Genomic DNA, 23,476 nt, shown 5'->3' with positions numbered 1-23,476 from the left:
ACCTAGTCTGGATGATTGAGCTTGGGTATGAGCTTCATACCTGCAAAAATACAGTAATTATAGAGTACCTGTGACAAGTGGTGCATTTCTAAATAATATTAACAGCCTGCTGCTTGCAATTTTGTAGAAATAATTCATAAAAGTTGGCTGTGGTTTTGTAGATTTACTGCTTTTTGAAGCTCACTTTCTGTCACCTTTCAAAGTTGTGTTTAACTTGTGTTAAACACAAGGATATGAAACTGTTAGTGGTCTCAGGATGAGGATTCATTACCCAGCAGTGTAGAAATGTGTTTAATTGATCCTGTGGGATTTTGGGCACATATAAAAGCAGTTGTCATAGCTGTTTGTAGCTTGTAAGCAAGCTCTTCTTCCAGCCAACTTCTGCATTCCTCTTTCTGACTTCAGTTGAGTTACACAAACGATTTTGTTCTTTCAGAGCCAAGACATAATCAGCCAAACTGAACCAAGAGGAAAGAGAATATTTGAGAAGGCCTCCAGCATCTCATGAACGAACCAACGGAACTCGATAATGCCGGTTGTGCAGAGCCAGGTCTGCGGCTCAGAAAAGGACACATGTCTGACCCTGCAACCACACAGGCAGCCTTTGAGGAGGACAGCTCTCAAGAGAACCTCCTTCTAGTGGAGACACCACTGTCTTCTGACCAGGAAAATGTAAGTCATATGATTCATTACCTGCTAGGTTTTCTAGGAAAAATGAGTTTTGACCTAAGCGCTTCAGTGTTGTAATCTAACTTTTGGAAATGTGGACCATGAGCCTCAACCTTTTATTGCCTGCTAAATAACTGTAATAATACCAGGAAGATTCCAGAAGTATTCAGTTGAATAAATGTATGGGAACTTGGGTGACAAGACCAACTAGTAATAACTAGTTTAACCAGCTTTTTTGTTTTTATTTTGTCCTCAAAGAAATGGGACTTGTACTGGTTTGTGTTCTGCTGAGATGCTGTTCATACAAAAAGATTTTTGTTCTGTAATTTTCAGTTAATTGTAAGTGAAAGGAGACCTGTTGGCTCTGGCTGCATGTAATCAGAACCTTGGCTAATTGGTATCTTTTTGATGATTAGGACAGAAAAATCTGTTTGCAAGCATTCTTGCTGTAATTAGACTGAACAGTGCATGATATCTTATCTCAGACAGTAGCCAGTAACAGACTCACAAGGAAGAGCAAAAGGATGGGGAAGCTCCTTTTGTTACCTCCTAGGACACTCTCCCAGTCTTCAGCAGTTGTTGGCTCACAGATTTTCTGAGCCAGTGGCAATGTCTGCAAGTTTTAGGTGCATGAACCTCTATAAATTTTAGCAGCCACAACATGCAGAAGGGCATCCACAGCTTTATTAGGTGTTCTACAAAGACACAGTCCAAGCACTGGAGAAAAGTACCTTCTGGTTAGAGATTTCCAGAACTGTAATTAATGCTTCTCCCAGGATATATTCAGATGGATATCAGCATAGTTAAGTGGAAGAGGCATTCATCTTAGGCTCACTATCCAATTTATCATGGATTAATGAGTTTACTGTATCAGCTCAGTCACAGCAAGTGTGTGGTTTTAGCCAGCAGCAAAAACATGCTGGTGCTGCTTACTGTGTGTTGGGCTGGGGCTGTAATTGCATTTGCCACAAGTTCTGGGTGTTTGCAGGGCCCAGTGTCATGGATCAGCTGACATGAGAACTGCTATTTGCCTTGTCAGCTTGATGAGTTGGAGCCCTTACAGAATTTAGTGCCAAGCATTCTTGTAATGAAAAGTCAGGATTGGTATTCATGTCTAGAGAGCCAAGCCAGTGCACTCACAGTTGTACTGCAATAACTTCTCCAGAACATTCTCAGTATTCTGATAAGGTAAACTCCCAGAGTCTTTTTCTATTTTGTGGAAGGTTGTGAAGCATGGGTTTAAGGTGCAAAGTCTTGGACAAAACTGGTTAGAAAAAGAAAGGTTGAGTTGTGGTAGCAGATATTTTGAATTTACATGTTTATCTCTTGGTGTGTTTGGGATCATCTGCTTTGAAGACTATTTTCATTCTTGTCTCTGACTTTCCTGGTTGAATAATCAGAGTTACCTGTGGATGGAATGCCCAAGGTAAAAGTCCATAATTGATAATGTGCTTTAGTTCTTTCTGTACATTGCTTAGCTAAACAGAAATTATCTGGCTGAATCAGTGTTTAATTCTAACTTTTTGGCAATGAAACAGTTGAAATACTTTCATTCTCTCTTTCAGGCATTCGTAGCACATGTTGTCTTTTTGATTTTTTTGCTTTCATCCATACAACAAATGTTTGTGTTTTTTTTCATTTTGGCTCACTACAAATGTTTGGCTTTCTCATGTTTGATTTCTCTTTCCTGGTCTCCTGAAGTGGTGTCACAGAAATTTGTTTTTGCCATTTGGGTCTTGCTGTTACATCTTAATCTTCATCACTTTCTCTGCCATATATGGCCTTGTGCTTTTTAAATTTTTTTTTCATCCTTTTATGCTGGTCCTCAGTGATTTCTTGGGTTTGTTAGTATGATGCCTTTAAATTGTTTTTGTCTTAAAAGGCTAAATAATTGATGCTTCTAATGGATCATCCCAAAACACTTTGCTGTCAAAAGTGCCAATATTGGCTTGCCAAATGGCCTTTATTATGTGACATTCTGCAGTGTTCCAGATAATCTGGAAAAAACATTATGCTATACATCTTCCTCTGCCTTGTGTAAGCCTCAGCACAGCTGTTGCTCAAATGTCAGCTTGGATTCCCTCTTTGCTCTGCTGTGCATTCTGGCTCTGTGCATCTGTCTCAGCAGAGCAACGTGTATTTGTTCATTAGCCTGACTTCTCGTTCAAAAGCCTCATTTTCCTCTGGTCTGGAAGAGATTCATGTTCAGATAATAGTAATATAAGGATTTTGTTCTTGACCAGGTGACAATCAAGCTAAACACAGCCTTGTAAAGGTCTCAGGTAGTGCCCACTCTGAATCAGCCACGATGGAGCTGGGGACAACAATTCCTGTTGGATGAGGGAAGGCAGTGAGGGCTGTTGTCATTTAATATTCCTCTAAATGCTTCTACTTAGGAAAAGCTTTTATCATAGTAAATATGTGTTCTGAAATGTACTGGGCTTAGGACTTGTTGTGTTAGTGTAAAAAGATGTGTATTTTTATCCTGTGATAATATGACATTGTTTATTTTCCCAGCGCCTCCTATTACTGTGCTTATATCATTGCAGCTCTCATATAAAATCTTCTCCAAACTCTCCTATACAAGATTCCTTTCCCTTCTTGTATATCCACTTCCTACTCCACTTGTAGAAGTAGCTCTTAAGAGGTAGTAGTTGATGAATTTTTGATGAATTATTTTAATAGTCTTTTGTAAGGAGGAAGGCATGGAAGCATGTCATTATGTTGTTCAGAATTAATTTCAATCTTCCTCACAGCTTGCATTGTATACTATGTACTTATAATTTGATGGACCAAAATATTGGTCCTCATAATAAAGCTTTTTTTTTTTTTTTTTGCTAAGAAAATGAAGGTGATATTAAGAAATAACATTTACTTCTAAAAGATTTCTTTTCTGAGGCTGTTGACCCTGGCACCTACCTGGGAGGTTGCATAGCTGTGAACTAGAAATATAAGATCCTACTTTCTGTAAATTGTGGCATTCAGTAGATACATGTAGCAAAGAATTGCTAGCCAAAAGCATAGACCATGCTTATTCCAAATAACAATAACACAGCTGCACCCTTCTGCCAATGCTGTTAATCTGCCAATTTTATAACAGTTCCTATGAGAAGATACAAATCATATAACATCAATATCCTTTTTATACCTGAACCTCTCAGTCTGTATTTTGTTCCATAACTCTCTGTTCTCTCCTGGAGTGCAGATATGTCCATAGCTTATCCCCTCTTCCCAGTACCAGTTTCAAGGACTAGATACAAATCTTGCTGTCTTTAAATGTGAAATTAGTGTGGTGGCAGGTGAGTGGTGAGCCTTCTGTGACTTGGACCAACAGTAACCATTTGTCTGCATGATAAGCACTTGATGATGAGAAAAGCATCAAGCAAAAGCTGCATAATTCTTCTCATTCCTTCAGCAGTTTAAACTTATTTTCCTTTATCTGGTTTACAGTACATGCTGATAAAGCATTTTTCATCAGGTGTTTCCCTCCTGTAGCATCCTGGATTGCCTTGTCTTTGGGACAGCATCCTTTCTCCTGTCCCAGAGTTTCTGTGTCTTAACTGCTTTTGTAATTCCAGCAGTGATAGTTCCTAAAGAAATCCCTCCTGCTGTGACTTTGTTAGGCTGACACAATCAAATGCATGTGACTTCTTACCATGTGCTGAATGGGCTCTTTGTGCAGCCCTGGAACCCTGTGCTCGACTCTTTCCCTTTGTACTTTAACCTGTCAGTGACAGGAGGTAAACAACAGAACCATTTTCTTTGCCTTTGTTCCAGTCATGGGTTTTGCCCGTGCCTGGATGATGATTCCTTTCATCTTCCCTGAAGTTGAGTTGTTGTGCTCTTGTCCTGTGAGGCACCAAAATGTGCCCATAAGGTGGAGAGCTGTTGCTTTGAAGTGTTTGATAACTTACAGTAAGGTTCTGGGGGCAGCTTTGTGTAGCCCTCAAGTTGTCTGAATGGGCAGAAAGAATTTGGGTGAATACTCCTCTGGATTGCTTTTCAGGGAGTGTGGGCTCTGAAGGGAGAACTTGGTTGACCTCTGACAAATTTCATGATATTTCCATGTACTTACAGGAATCTTTCTAGAGCATAAATACCAAAGTGACTTGAAGGAGGAAGGCAGAAGGATGTAACAGAATTTCAGGTACAAAAGAGAATTTTAGAGTAATTTAGGGTGAACAAATGACTCAAGGCTTTTAACTTGAATCATAAAACTTCAAGCATATTCTGTTACAGAAGTGTTTACATATTATCTACAAGAGCAGACTACAGACAGACTTTTGGTTTTGCAGAAGGATGGATGTGAATAAATGGAATTGTTTACTTGACTCCTGGTGCATGCCAGCTGAGTGAAAAAGACAGGTGAAGTCTTGAAGGTCAAAGAGAGACATTTGAGTCTTAAGAATAGTTTTTCTGGGGGGAAATATTTGTAAATTCTGATTGGGTGAAATTTCATCCTTTGCAAATCTACTTGCAAGTTTCAACCAATTTAGCTTTCTTTTCAGTCTGGCATTTTTCTATTGGTTCTTTGGGGTTATGATTGAAATCTTGGCTTTTGCTTCTGCATTTGCCTTCTTCCTCCATTGCATTGCAGGTTTTGTGTGAATGGAAGAGGCCTGGTAAAATCAAGTTTTGACTTTGTACCAAAGCACATTTCCTTTTCTTTTAAAGCTGATTGTGTTCAAATGTTGTTGTTCTGTGGATTTCTTTATCACCTCTTCCATTCCTTCATTTTTGCAACTCTTGGGAAGAAATGTTAATTCTTTGAAAGCATGTGAGTTGACATTTTACTTCAGATCAAAAGATCTTACCATCTGCATTTCTCCTTCACTTGCTGTTCTAAGAACTGGAAGTAATATGAATTTTACTCATACTGCTAGTCACTGAAGTAAGTGCTTGAATATAGTAAATTTTTTTTCTACAGAAAAGCATTTTTGGATAGAGAGGGCAGAATATCTCCAAGTATTCCCACTTAGACAGTATGAAGGCAATGGGCCACGTTTATGGAGATTGTTTCCAGGCCCCACTGGTGCCTCCCTCACTCATTGATGTGCTTGGGTTATGAACAGACTGTCAGAGCTTGAAATTCTGCAGAAAAGGCAAACTGGTGATCAGTCAGCCGTGCATGGGCAGTGCCCAGGAGGCTGGGAACATGCAGGAAATGGCCCCTCTCCATGCCTGCTCTGTCTCCCAGAAAACTCTCTCTGAGCACCAGGGAATCTGTCCTGGGTGATGGTTGTGGAGTTGCAGCTGGATTCAGTGTGTCCTGTTCCTGTTTCTGTTCCTGGGGAGGGCAAGTGGTGCTGCTCAGGGTTTGCTGCCTGTCAGCAGGTTCTGGAACCATTGCTTGCTGAGCTGGGTGTTGAAACTAGGAGAGGGAGGGAGTAGTTCTGTTTATAATTCACTGGCACAACAGTTTCCCTGCACAGGGGTTGGGTTCCATGGGTTTTGCCTTTGTTCTCCTGCAGATCCTATCTGCCTGATTTGGGCAGCAGTGGGGGGGTGTGTCAACCTTTTACAGTGATAAGAGAGAAAAAAATAGTGTTGTACTGCTGGGTTAACTTGCATCTTCCTCCAGCTGTTTCAGATTGATAGACTCTGCTGTTATGTTAAGTTCAGCAGTGCACTTTCAATCTCTCTTTGTTTATTTTTGTAACACAGCATTTCTTTTTCCATAAGCCCAGCATGCTTGTTTTCTTTTTCTCTTGTCAGGATTAACAATGGCAGAGGAGCAGAAAACGGCGCATGAGACTCCTCTGCAGTAGAAACAATTTCTACAGGCCCTCCCCCAAACTACTGCTGAGCACATGTTGGCATTGAGACCCTGGCCCTTGTCAGATACTGGGCTTTGACAGAAAATCAGTATAAAATCAGAAAATGAGCTCAAAGATTCAACAGACCCTTTTCATCTGAAGATATTTAAGAAGGGAGCTGGTTTAATCAGAGTGTTCTAGCAATGCTACAAAAAGTGACTTTGTCCTAGGACTATTTGCTAAATGAGTTTTGAATGTTAGTGCTTGTTTTTAATGAGTGCCAGCCAGCAGTCACCCATGACCAGTTGTGTAAAGCTGTTTTCAAGTGCTGTATTAAATGGACTGTATCTTTTATAAGAAGGTGACCTACAAAAGAAAAACACTGAACTCCAGGAACCTCCAAGTGCTTGACATTTTGACCAATGGGCCTAAAGGGGTTTTGGCACTGTGCTAATGAAAGATTTTTTTGGTCCAGTGACAGTAAAGGCAGCTTTGCACACCCTGCTCAGAGGTTTCCTTTTGGAAACTGGTGTGGCTGTGTTTACAAGCTTGTCTGGGAGAATGTGAATTCTAAAGGACAAAGCTGTTGTTTTAAAATAACTTGGGATGTGCAGAAGCTAGGGAAAGTCAGGGAAAGTTTTATGATGCTGTTTGCTTCCAGTTTATTTCTCCAATTCAAAGAATAGAAGTTGATGAAATTCTAAAAAATGTGCAACAGGCTTTTAGGAGAAATGGCATGGCAGCCTGCACTTATTGTTACTTCCCCCTTACAAAAGGCTGGTTGATAAAAGGTCAGTTGATAGAATGGGCACAGAGTTGCTGCTGAAAAAAAGCAATCTGGCCAGCTGAAAGGGATGTTACAGAACTGCCATTAGAAAAATAACATTTTTATATTACAGCCTTGAACGTGTTTTGGCCATTATGCTGAAAGCTCTCGAGTTACTGAATCTGGCACGCTGCCCCAAGGAACATAAAATGATTTGAATGTCATGTTAAGCACTATTAATAATTCATCTGATGAGATCAAGATAAACAAGAGCAAAAACTCAGAGTCATGTCTAGACTTTGTGACTTCAGTTTAATGTGGGGGATAACAGTGGTATTGTAAATGCAGCAACATATGTTTTGTAACTTGAGTTTTAAGAAGAAAATAATGTATAAGTACTGTGTCACATAACATGCCATGACTCAGTGTTAAATCAAGACATTTGGTTTTTCTGAGCTGTCTTGCCTGTGTCCCTACCAAGGCACAGAGTTTTGCCAGGGCACTGATCAAGAAGGCAGTGGGGGAGTGTCTGTCAACAGCTGAAGGAAGCAAGAATATTAGAACAAATTCAGACTGCATCATGCTTTGAAAATCCCTGTGGTGGTAGGTTTAGGGCACTGGTGACATCTTGCTGGTGAGTTGGCATCACAGACAGCTGAACTTTGAGACATGGGAGTTCATTAACTGCAGAGCTTAATACTACATAGGTGTGTGCATGGTCAGTTGGGCTCCTGGGTAACTGAGTAATGACTCTGTCTGGAAAGAAACTCTAATGCACAAAACCTGTGCCCTTTGTGGGGCCTAGCAGAGTTTTATTGCATTGCTGGTTGTCCTGGTTTCAACTGGGATTGCTCATTTTCTGCCTTCTAGCTGGTACAATTTGGTAGTTTGGATTTAGGGTGAGAGTAACATTGATAACACCCTGATGTTTTGGTTGCTGCTCAGCAGTGCTAGCCCTAAATCAAGGACTTTGCAGTGTCTCATGCTGTGCCAGTGAGGGGAGGCACAGGAGGCTGGGAGGGAATGGCCAGAGGGACATTCCAGACCATGGAACACAGAGCCCAGTGCAGGAACTGGGGGAGCTGCTGGGAGACAGGATGGGTGTTGCTCACATGGGGCTGAGGGACAAGGTCACCACTTTTTAGGATAAAAGGTGGCTCCATTCAGATTTCAGTTATCTTTTAGTTTGCACACTCAAATGACAACATTGACAGCACTTTCTGAAGTGATGAACCAGAACTTGTCACCTGTGCAAGGAGCAGTCATGTGCAAACTCTGAAGCTTTCTAGAAATCTTTAAACTGACATCAAGAAACTAAAAACCTCAAGAAAATACACTTTGCTTGAAGTCCATTGAACATAGCTTAGTCCAAAGTGGGAAAAATGTTTCTGGAATATTTTTCTGCAATTATGACTTGACTTCTGACAGGCTTTTCCCTAGTAAGGACTTTATTAGCCAGCATGTCTGTTAGCAAATTGGAGAGTGATAGTATAGAAACTGTCAGTCTGTGTGAGGAGGAGAAGCTGTTGTAGGAGACAAGAGAAGTATGTTGCATTTACTAGAGCAGGTTTTACTGCACTTTTCTCTGTAACAGGATCTTTGGCTATGTGATCTGACGTTTTTGGACTGCATTCAGAAGAGAAATGCTTGTACTAAATGTAAACTTTTTTTTACCTTTTCTGCTATTGCTATAAAAGTGAGATTTTACTGTTAAACTGACTTAATGATCAGCACTGTGCAATTGAACTCTTGGGTTTCTTGCTCTTTGTTTGCTCTGGTTCTCTAAGCCTTGGGTTTGCTATTAAACCTTTTTGATCCCTACCAAAATATGCTCTGGAATTCTTGTTTAGGTGATGATCTGTCCCTGGAAGTGCATTGCCTGGTTCTCCTTACAAAGTGATATAATTTAGTCTGATTTCTACCTTTTCATTTACATTCTTGTCTGTCACTGTTATCACAAAAGAAGCTGTAACACTTAACAAAATTAACTGAATATTGATAAACCAGTAAAGCTGATTCCTCTGGATATTTTCACTTGTCCTTCAGATGGATTTTATTCTCTGGTACTGTTACTAAACTCAGATTGTGTTTATACATCTGTTGGATAATTTCCCTCTCATATGTACCTGTACTGGTTTTTAGTAGCTTTAGCACTTTGTGAATTTGCAAAAGGAGTAGAATTAAAATTGGAACAATTGCTTGGCATTTCCATAGAGTTAAATGTCCAGACCTTTTAGAGTGTATATATCCAGAAGCCATGATTTTTGATTTTTGTGAAAGTCTGATTGTAAACGTTGCTGCATGTGTTCAGCAGAAGAGTGACAGCTCCTGATTGTAACAAGTTTGCTTGTTACAAACCAGAGGGTTTATTTAAAGATACTCTAAAATGCTCTGAAGACTTCACAGAATTGTTTAGACAAATCTGAGATGCTTTAAAAGAGGTTGAGTAAATTAGATGATGTAAAAGAACATCTGAAACATCAACTGAGTGAAAATCCCTTTGGCCTATGGCCTAGAAACTACAAAGGCAAAAGTTATTCTTGAAGCACTTAATTCAGGATATACCATAGCTCATTGAAAATGGGATTATCAGACTTTTCTTCTGGGCTCTCATTTCTTGCACAGTTTTAGGCAAGTGATATTATTTACTCAATATGTTTCCCATTTCAAAATGTGATTCTGTGGGCAGGACTTAGAAATAGTTGAAAATGTGTCCTACTAGAATGTGCTTGCTTATGTTGTTATGGTCTAGAATTACTCATGAATTTCTGATACAGTCTGCTGAAGAGGAGAAAATAATGAGTCCTGAGATATGAAGGAAGTTGTCACAGTGGAAATATTACAATATGCTTTCTGAGCAGAAGAGTGGGATTCTTTCCTTTCAGTCATTGAAGAACTGAAGGTCAATGGATTCCTTCAGATATCCAAGTCAAAACTGGTTTTGGTGTTGCCCTCCAGTGTAGATTTCTGACTTTAAACAAGCATAGCTTACTGTTCTTCCCAGTGAGACACTGCAGGAGGAGTCCAGGGAGGATGGGTGTTCAGAACAGGCCTCCTTTTGCCTCCTTAGCAAGAAAAGGACTAAGAGCTGAGCTTTAGGTTTTTTCCCCTTGAATGCTAATTGTGAAGTTTAATGGCAGGAAGGAGATAGTAAAATCAATTCCATTTTTTGGCAGTAATCTGGACTGTGTATATGATATGAATTCCTTTTATCACCAAAAGAAGCTCAGTAATGATTTGTTTGTAGGCACATGGCCAAAATGCAAAGATTTTGGACTAGCTCAGAAATAGCTGTGCTCTTCAGGCTTTCCAGTCTGTTCAAATTTAAGCCTTCCCATCATTCTAGAAATGGGAATGTGTGCAGAGGGGGAAATGAACATTTTTTGGCTTTGAGTCACTGGGCAGACTGCAATGAATGCAGGCTTTGATTCTGTCAGGGACCTTTTTTCCTTCAGTCCACCCGGTTGTGTAAATGGAGCGTTGCTGACTGTCCCCCCATTTGAGCTGGTTATTGTGTGCTGCTGGGGAGGGAATTCTGGAGTAGCTAAAGGGCTCAGCAGTGCTGCTTCTCTCAAATGCACTGGGACTGGAGTGCCAGCCTTGCTTTTCCATAAGGTTTCTTTGGTTTCTAAACTGTGCAGATATCATGAGCATTTCCTCCAGACCTCCATGGCAGGGCATTTAGTCTGGCTGATCTTTACAGCTGCCTTCTAACCCAACCCATTCTGTGTTTCTGTGACCTTGAGTTAATTATTTATGATATTGAAAACCCAGAATCCTAGAGAGCTCCATTAGTAGAAACAGCCAGTGGAATTGACAGCGTGGGGCAGCAATGTCAGTGAATGTTGTTGAGTCAGAATGAAACCAAATTTGCTTTTTATTCCTGTGCCTAGCAGGAATTGTGCCTATTTTAGAAGGATACTAAAGCTATTTGCATCTTTCTGTTGCCTGGTGCCTTTCTGAATAGGACTAATGGGCTAACCTAGGCAGAGTGAGTGTATTTAATAATGTCTTTTTCTGCTGGAGAATCTGCTTAGAGCTGGTCAATATATCAATCATTGCTGTAAAATACAAGAGATTGTTCAGAGGAATTGTTAACTGGAATCATAAATGAAGATGATTAGATGGTACAAGGTACATGGCTTGTTTGTTTAGGTAATCAAGTTTTCCTAGTGTGGACAAATGTGAGGTCATACATAAAAATTGAAGGATGTGTAGTGTGTATTGCACACCAGAAATTGCATTCTGGGTAAGCAAAATTGGGTCAGGAAATGGGATGGGGCCTCTTTGAAAGATGAAGCTTCAGTGACTACTGCAAGGCTTGGGCACAAAACAGGTATGAACATGTCATCTCTCTGTCACAACTCCCAAAAGTATTGAAGGCTCTGGATAGCTCACTGTAGGCTGGAAGAAGCCTCCTTTTATTTATTCAAAAATGAGAATTTTGAGCAGCTTATTGAGTTAACCTGACAGAAACAGTTACTAAGGCTTGACACCAGGGAAGAGAGCTGTAATGTGGGACAGAGGCACAGCCAGCTCCCATCCCTGGCCTGAAAGTTCAGGGCATTAATCTGAACATTACTGATCATAATTTGTAGATAAAGTAAGTGAGGTTATATATGATATTCTCAGTCACTTTGGATGGTATTATTGATACATCACCTTGATTTTAAAGTTGTTAGCCATGGTATGGGAACAGGAGGGGAAAAGTGTTCTGGGAAGTCTGGAGGAGGCCAGCCTCCCTCTGTGCTGGCTGTGGAGCTTTCTTGGCATGGCCAGGGGTGTGTGGCAGCTTTTGCATTAAGTCTGGAGGGTGCAGAAAGCTCCTTCTCTCCCTCCTAGCTTCCTCCAGTTTGTTTACATTGGAAGCTGAAATGTTGAATAGAGTCTTTGATGGGCCATGAGCATTGTAGGGAGCAAACAGGAATGTAGATCTTCCATGGCCCCCTGCTTTTCTCCTCCATGGGAAGCTGGAGAGTATCAAAATATGCAGATGATGTGATAAGTCATGCTAGAGCAGAGAAGTACCACACTGTTCCTGTAAAGTTATTAATGATGTGCACCAGCCTGATATCCCAGCTCAGTGGATTATTTTAGTTTTCCTTTTCAGAATTCTCTTGGCACACCCTGAGAATATGGATGTTTCTCTTTATTTGAACTTGGCTTAAAACTCTGATCCAGGCCTGTTACTGCTTTTCTTTGATAACTTGCCGTTGTCTTACTGGCAGAAGTCTCATAGTAGTTTCTGAAATACCTTGAAAAATCAAATGAATGAGTAAATTCCAGTGCTGGATTACAAGCTGAACAGAAGTATCAGTTAAACAGAATAGATTTTCAGATTTGGAGTGCAAATTGAGGTGAAACATTTCTAACAAGGTAAATGGATTCCTCTCCTTGACTTACCTTTTATTACCCTGAAATGCCAGATCCATTATGGAGGCATTAACACTGGCACAGTGACATTGAAACATAAAATAGGAGTAATCCTTCCCTGGAGGTGGGGAGGCTGCAAGCCTCAGACTCCATATCTGGGATTTAATGAAGCATGACTTGGAGGAGCACTGCTGGCTCCCAAAGCTGCTGGAAACATATGCACAATGCATTAGACATGTGAGTTCTTCTCACATACCTAAGAATGTAATCACTTTTTTGCTTGTTCTTCTGAATTCTTTTCTCAGTGCTGCACAAGGAGAGACTTCTTTATTTGCCAAGAGCTCAAATCATAGCTCTGTGTGGAAAACAGCATCACCTTCCTCTGTTCATCTTTCTACAAAGTGTTTTCTCTGTTTTTTTTCCCCTCCAGTCTTCTGATGATAATAAACACAATGATGAGCCACCTCAAGAAGATGAAGGGTTTATGGGAATGTCACCTCTTCTGCAAGCCCACCATGCTATGGAGAGAATGGAAGAATTTGTGTGTAAGGTAAGGGCATGTGGAAACTGCTGAAGTAATTTCCTTTTTTAGGCAGCCTCAGTGGACAGCAGTCTGTACCTGGAGGAGCTGCACTGCTCATGTGAGGGAGAGGAGGTTCTCACTGTCCCCAAATGGGCATCTCTTGTTCTAATTACCAATACTGTGCTTCCTCAGCATCTGTCTGTCATACAGGATTAAATTGTAGAGCTTGGAACAATAAGGATTTACAACTGACACTCCAGAGCTGATCATGCAACTCAGGTGTGTCCCTTGAGAAACACCTGTGAGTGCAAAGCAGAACAAAAGCTTCTGCTTTGGGGCGCTTTGACTTGCAAGGTCATTTGACCTAATTTCTTCAGATTGGCAAATATTTTGCTTTCCCAGCATCACTTGCATCTATTATAAAATAAGCTTTGTCCCTGACTTGAAAACAATGCTTTATTGAAACCACACATAAGTAAATCCATTGTAGATTTTGTAATTGTTGACCTTGGCTCAGTTTTTGCTACTTTTTAGAGCCACTGGCTGTGTCAGTCTCTGGCCCTCCTTTCTCTCTGAAAGGAATGCTCCCCCTTTATACACTGGTTCCTGCTGGGTTTATGAGCTATTTTTGATATTTTTACAGAGGGACCCTGGTGACTTGGTGGTCTTCTGTGTATGGATCATTTTGATTTTTTGCTTGATTTTTTTGGGTGTTTTTTTACTATGCATCTTTGCCTCTTTAAAGTATTTTGTAGGGTGGATTGTGTAAAATGAATTCCCTCCTTCTGTTTCTACCTCAAATCACATTTTTTGTTCATGAACTAAACCAGTTATTTCCTTGTTGAATGTATTTAAGAACCCAGTCTTTAACTGGGCTGCTTCTTCTGAATTTCTTTGTTTTGCTTCCATGCACGAGTGTGGAGAATTGATTTAAAAACTCTGAGCTCTTGTTGTTGAAACTGAAATAAGAATGTAGCTTTTTAACCTCAGTGTTTCAGGAACCTTCAGCCTTGCTCCTGTAACTCTAGCCAGCCATCAAGCCCCCAGCAGCCTGCAGAAGCAGCCCCGGTACATAAAGCAGCTCCTGCTCCCCCTGCCACTCTGAAGCCTCCATGTGTCTTGTGTTACTGCAGCAGTGCTGGAACATCTGTGCACACTTATTTCCTGTGGAGCCAGCTGCAAGAATGGCTCTGTGCACAAACCCCCCCCCCCACTTTAAAGAAGAAATCCCATGGAATTGAGAGTCATGAGTCTGTTGCCTAAAGTGCTCTGTCACTGTTTGTGAGCTTGGGAGCATTTCTTTCCCAGTCTGAATAAGGGGGTTGGACTCTTCTTGCTGGCCTCTCACCATTTCACATTTTCTGGCCCCTGTTAGGGTAGCTTCTTCTGCTAGCCTTCCCCAAATGCTGGCAGGTACACAGTCAGGTTGGCTCATGGTGGAGGAACAGGCTTATTTATTTATTGGAGGGAACTGGGTGTAGGCTTCTTCAATTAAATGGAGAAGGTGGCCTGTAGAAAAACAGAACATGGAAGTGAATTTAATGTTTTCTCTTCACCGGCAGTAAAAACACCCAATAGCCTTCCTGTCCAGTGGAATGCTGAAGTATTTCTTTCTGTGCTGGTGCAGTTCATAGTGCTGCAGTTTTGAACTGGAAACAGTAACTTTAGCATGTGTAAAACCTTTTCCCCAGAGATGTTCCATCAACTCTCCTCTGTTTACTGTACAGGTTAACTCCAGCACTTGTACCAATATGTGTTTTCTGACTGTTTCCATGCACTGAAGGAGCTCCAGTGCCTGCATTTCACTGAACTCTTGTATCCCCCAGGTGTGGGAGGGCAGATGGAGAGTGATTCCCCACGATGTGCTGCCCGACTGGCTGAAGGACAATGACTACCTGCTGCATGGCCACAGACCACCCATGCCTTCCTTCCGGGCCTGCTTCAAGAGCATCTTCAGAATACACACAGAGACTGGCAACATCTGGACTCATCTCCTAGGTACTCATCCTAAATCTCATCCAATGGGTTTGTCGCTCTCAAAGAAAAGAGAGCAAGACAGAAAGGTCTGTGGGGTTGTCAGCATTATCATTGCACTAGTAACCTGTTAAATTAGCAACTTGGTATCCCTCTCCTAATATTATCCCATCAGAATTGGATTGGACTTGCTTAATTATGGCATACTGTACAAACAAATGCATTAAACATTTCCTAATTTCCTAATAAATTACTGTTAGATCCTTCTTTTCCCAGATGTGTAGGTGTTAATTGGGATGGCCACAGGAACATGTTTAAGTTGCAGTTTCTCTGAGTTGTAAGAGTCTTGAAGGGAAGAGATGATGTTTGTAGAAAGAAGAGCTCTCAGTATGCATGAGCTTGACACCTCTGTGCCTTGCTGCTTTCCAGGATGTGTGTTCTTCCTTTGTTTGGGAATCTTCTACATGTTCCGGCCAAACATGTCCTTCGTAGCACCTGTGCAGGAGAAGGTGGTCGTGGGCTTGTTCTTCTTGGGAGCCATCCTCTGCCTCTCCTTCTCATGGCTCTTCCACACAGTTTATTGCCACTCAGAAGGTGTTTCCCGGCTCTTCTCCAAGTAAGTGCCTCAGAACAGGGCAGGCCAAATAGGAAACAGGTGGGAAAACAGGGCTGGGATTTGTGCCTGGAGCCCCAGTGTGGGAGTTGTTCATTTCATGACTGCATGTACTTTGGAACAGAGTTGAGCTGAGATTTAATGCAGCTTCTTCTAATTATAGTTTGTTTCAACATGAGTTTTTGTGCTGTCATTTGAGTCTTAAAACTCCATCGTTTTCTGCTGTTTGGCAGGCATGTGCTTGCATCTTGCTGCTCTGAGTAATATGCCTTGAGCTTAGTTGCAGGACTTTGAATTTTTAGTGCAACCGTTACTTCTTGTCATTTCAGCTGTTCTGACTTTGAACCTGAAACTTATGTAAGACAGTTCCACAGTGTGTATCAAGATGTCTTGCTCTCTTGGTTTTACTGCATGTTCTTTTTTTGGCTGGCTGCTGAATATCTGATATTTCCTAAAACTACTCAACCAGGATTCTGTAATCTGCAAGACCACCTCTAAAGTAGCCCAGCAGTTAAAGTCCCCTACTGAAAAATTACCTCCTCCAGCTTTTGCAGGGGTATTTTGTCAGGGTGTGGTAAAAAGCAGTGGCTATGATTTCCTTTTTTACATGGGTGCACAAAAAACCAGCATGGTTGAAAAATTGCAGCATTATTCCACTGTGGTCACTGAAGCTGATGCCCATTTAACTCTTACTTGTCAGATACTGAAGTGTTTGCCTTGGCTGTGTTCCCAGAACATTCTGTGTGCCCTGTCTTCTGAGGGCTCTTGCAGTGCTTTTTCCTCATCTGAAACTAAAATGTGAGTTTTCCTCACAAAGCTTTGGTCTAAAGGCTGCTGAAGGCATTGCTGATGTCTGTCTCAAAAATGGCCTTCCTGGCTGTCAGGTAATCCATTGCTGTAGGTGGAAGAGTTGCTGTCAGGACCTTACCTGCAACAGTGAGAATAATTTAATTGCAGTGAGAAGTAGACAGTTGCTCTACTAAAGAAGAGTGTGTAGGTGTGAGGATTTCCAAAGGTTCTCACTTCTTTTGACACTGATTTTTGTTTTCTTCTAGGCTGGATTATTCTGGCATTGCACTCCTCATAATGGGCAGCTTTGTACCATGGCTGTACTACTCCTTCTACTGCAACCCTCAGCCTTGCTTCATCTACTTGATTGTGATTTGTGTCCTGGGCATTGCAGCCATAATTGTCTCACAATGGGACATGTTTGCCACCCCTGAATACCGGGGTGTAAGGGCAGGTAAGACCTGAAATTAACTGCTTTGCTTCTTGACTGCCTTTCCTGCTTCCTGCTTGCCACCTGGAAAAACCACCTTGGGAAGACTTGAGGGAGTTTAATTTTATAGACCTAATATTCTCAAATTGGGAGCTTGGTGGGTTTTCTTTCAGCATTTATTGTACCCAGCTGGATGCACAGATAAGGGCTGGTGCAAGTCCTGGAAGTGCATTGCTGAAATGGACAGTAACACATGCAGTAGGAAAGGTGGTGCAAAGGATTTCTAGCTGCATCTAGCAGGTTTGTTCTCAAAAAATGACTGACTGCTTGGTGTGTGTATGTGTACTTGTTGTGCTTGTGCTTTTTTTTAAACACCAGACACTAGCAAATCATTGAATTCATGTGAATGATTTGTCTGGATAAAACACAGAGTTAAGATAAAGACTGTTTTTCTCTTCACATCATCAAAAGAACAAAACCAGATTTGGGTTCATATTTTGAGGTAGGGAGAAAGAGAGCTTTAGGGGGCAGCTATGGAATGTGCACACAGCTGGGTTGAATAGTAATATTTCTTGTTTCTTAACCTGCACATGCTGTCTACAGTAAATCTAGATTTCCTGGAGAGGTTTGGGTACCTTCAGAGCAGTCAGCTTTCCAAACTTAAAATCTCTGTACAGGACATGAATATTCCCCCCATGCCCACTGTTTTACAAGTTTTCTGTCCTTGCTGCTAAAATCTAAACAAATAATCAGTGTTCTCTTGTATGGCAGATCAGATGAGCACAGATGCTGCTTTTCTGTTTGGTAGGAGTACTTGTGCAGCATATGATAAACAGTCTCTTTGTTGTGTCTCCTTGTCTTGCTCTTGAGCTTGGTGGTGATTGAGGCTCGGTCTGTGTGGTCTCGGTTCCCTCTACAGGCCGAGAGCAGGAACTGGCCTGGCCTCCATTGGAGCTGGCAGGCACAATCAGCAAATGAAATATTCCAGCCATCTGCTGGGACCTGTAACTGAGTAGCTTCTGGTATATGAAGGAAGTTGTGCATTCTTTAGCTTCCTTTCCAATAAATCTCTTCTGGGGACCTGCAGCTTCAAGAGCTGTCACCCCTCTGCTGCTTGGGCAAATGCTGAGTTTTCCTCCTGTAGCTTTTGTGTTTTCATTGTCTCCCTTTGCCTTCAAACCTGACTCTCCCACATTTTCTTTGCCTCCCAGGAGTATTTCTAGGTCTGGGTCTTAGTGGGGTAATTCCCACTCTGCACTTTGTCATCTCTGAGGGGCTCCTGAAAGCAGCCACCATGGGGCAGATAGGCTGGCTGGCACTCATGGCATGCCTGTACATCACTGGTGCTGCGCTCTATGCCGCCCGCATCCCGGAGAGATTCTTCCCTGGCAAGTGTGACATCTGGGTGAGTCTGTGAGTCACTGCTGAGGAGACCAAGCTGAAAGCTGGTCCCCCTGAGCCTGGAGGATGTTGTGTCAATGTTTTCTTACTGCACCAGAAGCAATAGGTCTTCAGGGAGGGGCCAAATGACTCTGGGCTCTCTGAGCCTGGCTTAGCTGGTGCCTCTCTTCCCAAGTTGGCACAACCTGGCTGGTCTGAGGTAGCTGCTGGTGTGCAGATTCCCCTCAGCACATTCCTGGATTGCTTGAACAGATGGGCAAGGAACTGCAAACATTTGTGTGTGTGTTTGTGTTGAGGCTCCTGCAAAGGCACATCTTTACCTTGCTTCTGTGCAGAGCAGTACGTGGTCATTTCATTGATGTTCAGTGTGTTCTCTGGGATCTTCCCCATGGCTGGCTCCTCATCTTGTACAGCCAGTGAAAATGCTGGACAGAGATGGTAGGGTTTGGCCCAGAAGGGACAGTGGGGTGACAAGTGAGTGGGTGGGGGAAACTTGGTATGAGGGAAAGATCATGGAGACTGGAGGAGAAATACCTGAGGAAGATGTAAGGAGAGAAGCTGGGTGGAGCAAGAGTAGAGATGAGGGGAAGCAGATCTTTGGAAGGCCACTGTCCTTGCACTTAGCATAGTTTAAGATCCCCAAAGAAGCCTAGAAGTGAGAATGAGACCTGCACCAGTTTGCTTGGTTGGTTTGTTACTATAATGAGCCAAACTCCAAAAGCACTGTTGTACCACCAGCTCTTTCCCAAGCTTCCCATGAAGCCTGCAAATACACATTTGTAGGAATATTTCAGGAGCATTATCCATGCTGGTATGGCTTCCCTCAGACAAGGGCATGCTTTGCCATGTAGCTCTCTCACAGTTTTCAATCTGCTCTACTCCAGTCAGTGACATCCTGGGCATTCATTCAGAACATCCAGTTGTTTCTAGGTTTTAATACAATATCACGTTTGTCTGTTCTGTTTCTCTGTGGTAGAGAAATAAAATACCAGCATGCAGAATCCACTTGGTAAAACTTATCCCTGTGACCAGAGCAGAGTTTGTACCTGTTGTCTGTATGAGAGGCCATTTTTGTCCATAAACCACCAGTGTGTCTTGTGGAGAAACTTAATTTTGAAAGCATCCTGCTTAAGCCTTTTGCCTAAGGTTCTGAAGTTCTCCTTGTCCCTTTGCAAAGATGAGTTAGAGCAGCTCTTTAGCACGTTTTTTGGTTCAGATGACTCTGAAGTGAAGGGGGATGTGTGTGTGCAGAGAATTTGATTATTTTGCTAAAGATAGCAGAGGGAGAAGAAGGGATAGTGGGGTGAGCAAGTAGGTGGGTGGGGGACACTTGACATGAGGGAAAGAATCACAGAGACTGGAGGAGAAATACCTGAGGAAGATGTAAGGAAAGAAGCTTTTTGTTTGACCAGCTGACTCTGAAGTGCAGGGGGAACGTGTGTGTGTGCAGAGAATTGGATGATTTTGCTAAAGGTAGCAGAGGGGTGGCTTTAGCACACAGCCTGGAGAGCTGTGCGCTCCCGGCCCTGCCCGGTGTCCCTGCGCGCTCCCGGCCCTGCCCGGTGTCCCTGCGCGCTCCCGGCCCTGCCCGGTGTCCCTGCGCGCTCCCGGCCCTGCCCGGTGTCCCTGCGCGCTCCCGGCCCTGCCCGGTGTTACCGTGCGCTCCCGGCCCTGCCCGGTGTCCCTGCGCGCTCCCGGCACTGCCCGGTGTCGCTGTGCGTGCCCGGCCCTGCCCGGTGTCCCTGCGCGCTCCCGGCACTGCCCGGTGTCACCGTGCGCTCCCGGCACTGCCCGGTGTCCCTGCACGCTCCCGGCACTGCCCGGTGTCCCTGTGCGCTCCCAGCACTGCCCGGTGTCCCTGCGTGCCTGGCACTGCCCGGTGTCCCTGCACGCTCCCGGCACTGCCCGGTGTCCCTGCGTGCCTGGCACTGCCCGGTGTCCCTGCGTGCCTGGCACTGCCCGGTGTCGCTGTGCGCCTGAGCTGAACGTGGCTCCGGGGCCGGGTGGAGCCCCAGCTGAACGCGGCTGTTTCCCTCTGCAGTTCCACTCCCACCAGCTGTTCCACGTGTTTGTCGTGGCTGGCGCCTTCGTGCACTTCCACGGCGTGTCCAACCTGCAGGAGTTCCGCTTCACGGTCGGCGGGGGCTGCACGGAGGAGGAGGGGATGCAGTAGGAGCCGCCCGCAGCCCCGGGGCACAACCAACCAGGAGAGCCGCCGGCACCACGGCCGAGCACCGGGCTTAGCTACAGGAATACCTAAGAAGAATCCACGTTTCAGCTGATGAGGCATGGAGCTTCATGGGGATTCTGACTAACCAAGATAAAAATTCTATACCTCAAGCAATGGAATAAATCAATTTGAAGACCAGGAAATTCTGCAAACCTAATTTATTCTTGGGATCTACAGATTGAGCTACAGAGGACCCTTTCCAAATCGGCTTCTGTTCAATGCCATATTTATTTGTAGAACTGGGGAGGGATAGCTTAGCGGTTTCCTTTTTTTTAAAAAAAAAGAAAAAAAAAAGTCAAGGTTAAATTTATATCCTCTCAGAGGGTTTGGGCGTTGATTTTAGATGCTCTTTTGGGAGACAAAATGTAAATAAGATTTCTAACTTTCTGTTTAAATAAAATTTATATAAATGTTTTAAACAATGGGTGGGGGGAAAAGGGTTTTTGTAAAGAATGCAACATGCAAGTACCACACACTGTTTCAATTTTGCACAAAATAAACGATTGCAGGAGGACCAGGTAAAATTCCCAGGAGTGAAGCTCGCTGGCCCTGTCGATTTTCCTAGTGGCCAGCATGCCCTGGGCAATGTGGGGTCCTGGCCAGCACCTGGAGCGGGTTCAGGACGTGCACAGGAGAGTTGTGAAGGCTGGGTCAGTCATGGTGTCGTGCAGGTCACAGTGTGAGCACGTGGAATTGCTCCAGTGCCTGGAAAGGTGCATCTGCTCCCTGCCCCAGCCCGTGTGCAGGGCGAGGTTTGGGATCCTGGATCCTACACTTGGTTGGTTTGGGTCTCATCATAGGAGCTGGAGCACGGTGGGATAACTGCATGTGGAATGGCAAACAGTCCAACTCCATCAGTGCCTGCCCAAGCCAGAGGCCCCAGGGAGAGGATGGTTGCCATTTGCAAGCCTGCTTCGTTTGCTCTGAGGGATGGTGGTCATGGCCTGTCAGGAGATCGTTGAGCATGTGAGGGGAAACAAAGGTGGGGTCAAGGTGGACTGGAAAAAGGAAGCTGTGTGCTCCAGGACTGGGAGTTAACAGGCACTGCAGACCTCAGGCACGTTACCATCCTGTGTGTCAGGCTCCATATGCCAAGGCAGTTTGCAGGTTTTTCTTTTAAGGAGGAATAGATCCCTATTTTTTTAAATAATTTTTTTTTTGTCCTTAGGTCTGCTTTCCATCTGTGCTTTAGCAATGGGACTGCTGGTATTTCTTAAGCCTAAACCTGAGAGTTCAGCTGGATTGCTGTGGTGCAGACACACCTCCTATATAAGGGGAGGCAAGCACCCTTCTCCTGTGTAATTGATGTAGCTTGAGCTTTGGAGCCCAGTCAGAAGCCAGACTGCAGGAGAATCTTTGGAGTCCTAAGGTGAAACTTGAGCATTTTGTTTGTTATGGCACAGGTATTGGAGGCTTTAGCTGGAAATTCAGAGCAATTACCTCTCTCACAGATGAGTTAAACAGCTCATACCGTGCAGTATTTCACAGGGAAGGAAGGTAAAGGGTGGTTGGTTGTTGTATGGGGTGGTTTTTCGTTGTTGTTGGGTTTGGGGTTTTTTTTTAGATTCCCTCAAGTTTCAGTTTTCATTTTTCAAGGGAAAGAGATGGATTGCAAAGATCTTCCCATCCCTGGATGTCACAGTGTGTTTTGGGGAGTTGCTTTGTCTCTTGGAGTCAGGTAGGAGCAGAATGCCCTCCTAAAGCTGGGTGGGCATTAAGGCTTCACCCTGGAGTGGAGTGAAGGCTCTGAGAGCAAGGTCAGCTGCAGGAGGAGGGGCTGCAGCAGCCTGCAAGTGCAGAGGGATGTGTTCTCAGCAGGATCCTGACCCTGGGTGCCTGTGGGGCTGGAGGTGGTTTATCCCAGGTCTGTGGTGTTTAAATGAGGGAAAGGGAAGTGTTCCCTTGGATGTAAGGGCTAACAGCACTGGCATCCCAGCCAGGCTGGGGAGGTGTGCTGGTGTCTGAGCCAGGGGTGGTACATATCACAATCAGAGCTGGCTGAAGGTGCTTTGGGATACCTCTGAACAGTACCAGCAGCAGCAGCCTCCATCCTGGATCACCCCACGTTCACTCCTCCAAGGGTGATTGTAACCTGGTCCTACACAGCACAGAACTATTACAAAAACACAGTACTCCACCTGCTATTCTTAACCCAGTCTCTCTGTTCAAGAAGTTTGTGTGTTCCAATAAAAACAACCTAGCTGTGCACTTTTCTGTAGCTTTTGCTGAGAACTCTTCCCAGGTTGGCACCTGAATGCCTTACTCTCAGCAGTCAGAGGCTTGCTTGCTCTGTGTGCAGGTTATTGCCATAGAATAGTTAGGACCTACAGCTTCTTTCCTTCCCCATTAAATAGTGGCCTTGTTCAGTATATTTCTTTTTAACAATTGCTTACTGTTGGAAGCAATGAAGCACATTCTGGGGTTTTGATGGCTGGGGACTCTGGTGATGGTTCCATATAAGATGGGATCTTATTACTTGCTGTATTCTTAACTTCTGCTAATAAAAGAACCAAATTGATTATTGTCTGGTCTGGGTCTTACTGCACTGTGTGGGCACGAGGGCTGGGGGGAAGAGGGGGGGGCATTGCTGGAGACTTTGGTGGCTGGGGACAAAGTTTCAGGTGAGTTGAGATAAAGAAAAGAAGTTCAGGAGGCTTGGACTTAAATTCCTGGTGTAGAGGAAATGCCTCCTATCCTGTATGTGTGTAAAGGATTGATCATCTCCTCCTGGTGTGAGGGCTTAGGGGTGGCATGAGTGGGGTTGGACTGGGCAGGGAAGGGGCTGGTGGTGCCCAGAACAGCCTGTGCCCACTGGGCCTTGTGCTGTTCCTTGGCTGCCAGTTCCTAATGGCTGGGAACTGCCTGGAAGGTAACACCCAGTCCTGCCCTTGTCTGGGCTCACTGCAGCTCTGGGTGTCCACAGCTGAGCTGGGCTTTTTGTCAGCTCCTTCA

At 43.7% G+C, this 23,476-nt stretch overlaps 1 protein-coding gene across 3 annotated transcripts in view; it reads left to right on the top strand.

The window, feature by feature from the left end:
• ADIPOR2 (adiponectin receptor 2) overlaps positions 1-23,042 on the top strand; it is a 43,940-nt gene extending 20,898 nt beyond the window's left edge. For all 3 annotated transcript variants that reach the window (XM_058804659.1, XM_058804658.1, XM_058804660.1), the window contains exons 2-8: positions 437-672; positions 12,995-13,114; positions 14,914-15,085; positions 15,491-15,677; positions 16,730-16,917; positions 18,105-18,298; positions 20,336-23,042. In XM_058804659.1, the coding sequence (XP_058660642.1) occupies positions 505-672; positions 12,995-13,114; positions 14,914-15,085; positions 15,491-15,677; positions 16,730-16,917; positions 18,105-18,298; positions 20,336-20,467 (1,161 nt within the window). In that variant the 5' untranslated portion in view covers positions 437-504 and the 3' untranslated portion in view covers positions 20,468-23,042. The remainder of the gene's footprint in view (positions 1-436; positions 673-12,994; positions 13,115-14,913; positions 15,086-15,490; positions 15,678-16,729; positions 16,918-18,104; positions 18,299-20,335) is intronic.
• Positions 23,043-23,476: the final 434 nt, after the last annotated feature.

This window comes from Ammospiza caudacuta, chromosome 5, assembly GCF_027887145.1.
Source record: "Ammospiza caudacuta isolate bAmmCau1 chromosome 5, bAmmCau1.pri, whole genome shotgun sequence".
NCBI lineage: Eukaryota > Metazoa > Chordata > Aves > Passeriformes > Passerellidae > Ammospiza > Ammospiza caudacuta.
The sequence above is the reverse complement of the archived record's forward strand: the minus strand, read 5'-3'. Positions and strand labels throughout refer to the sequence as shown.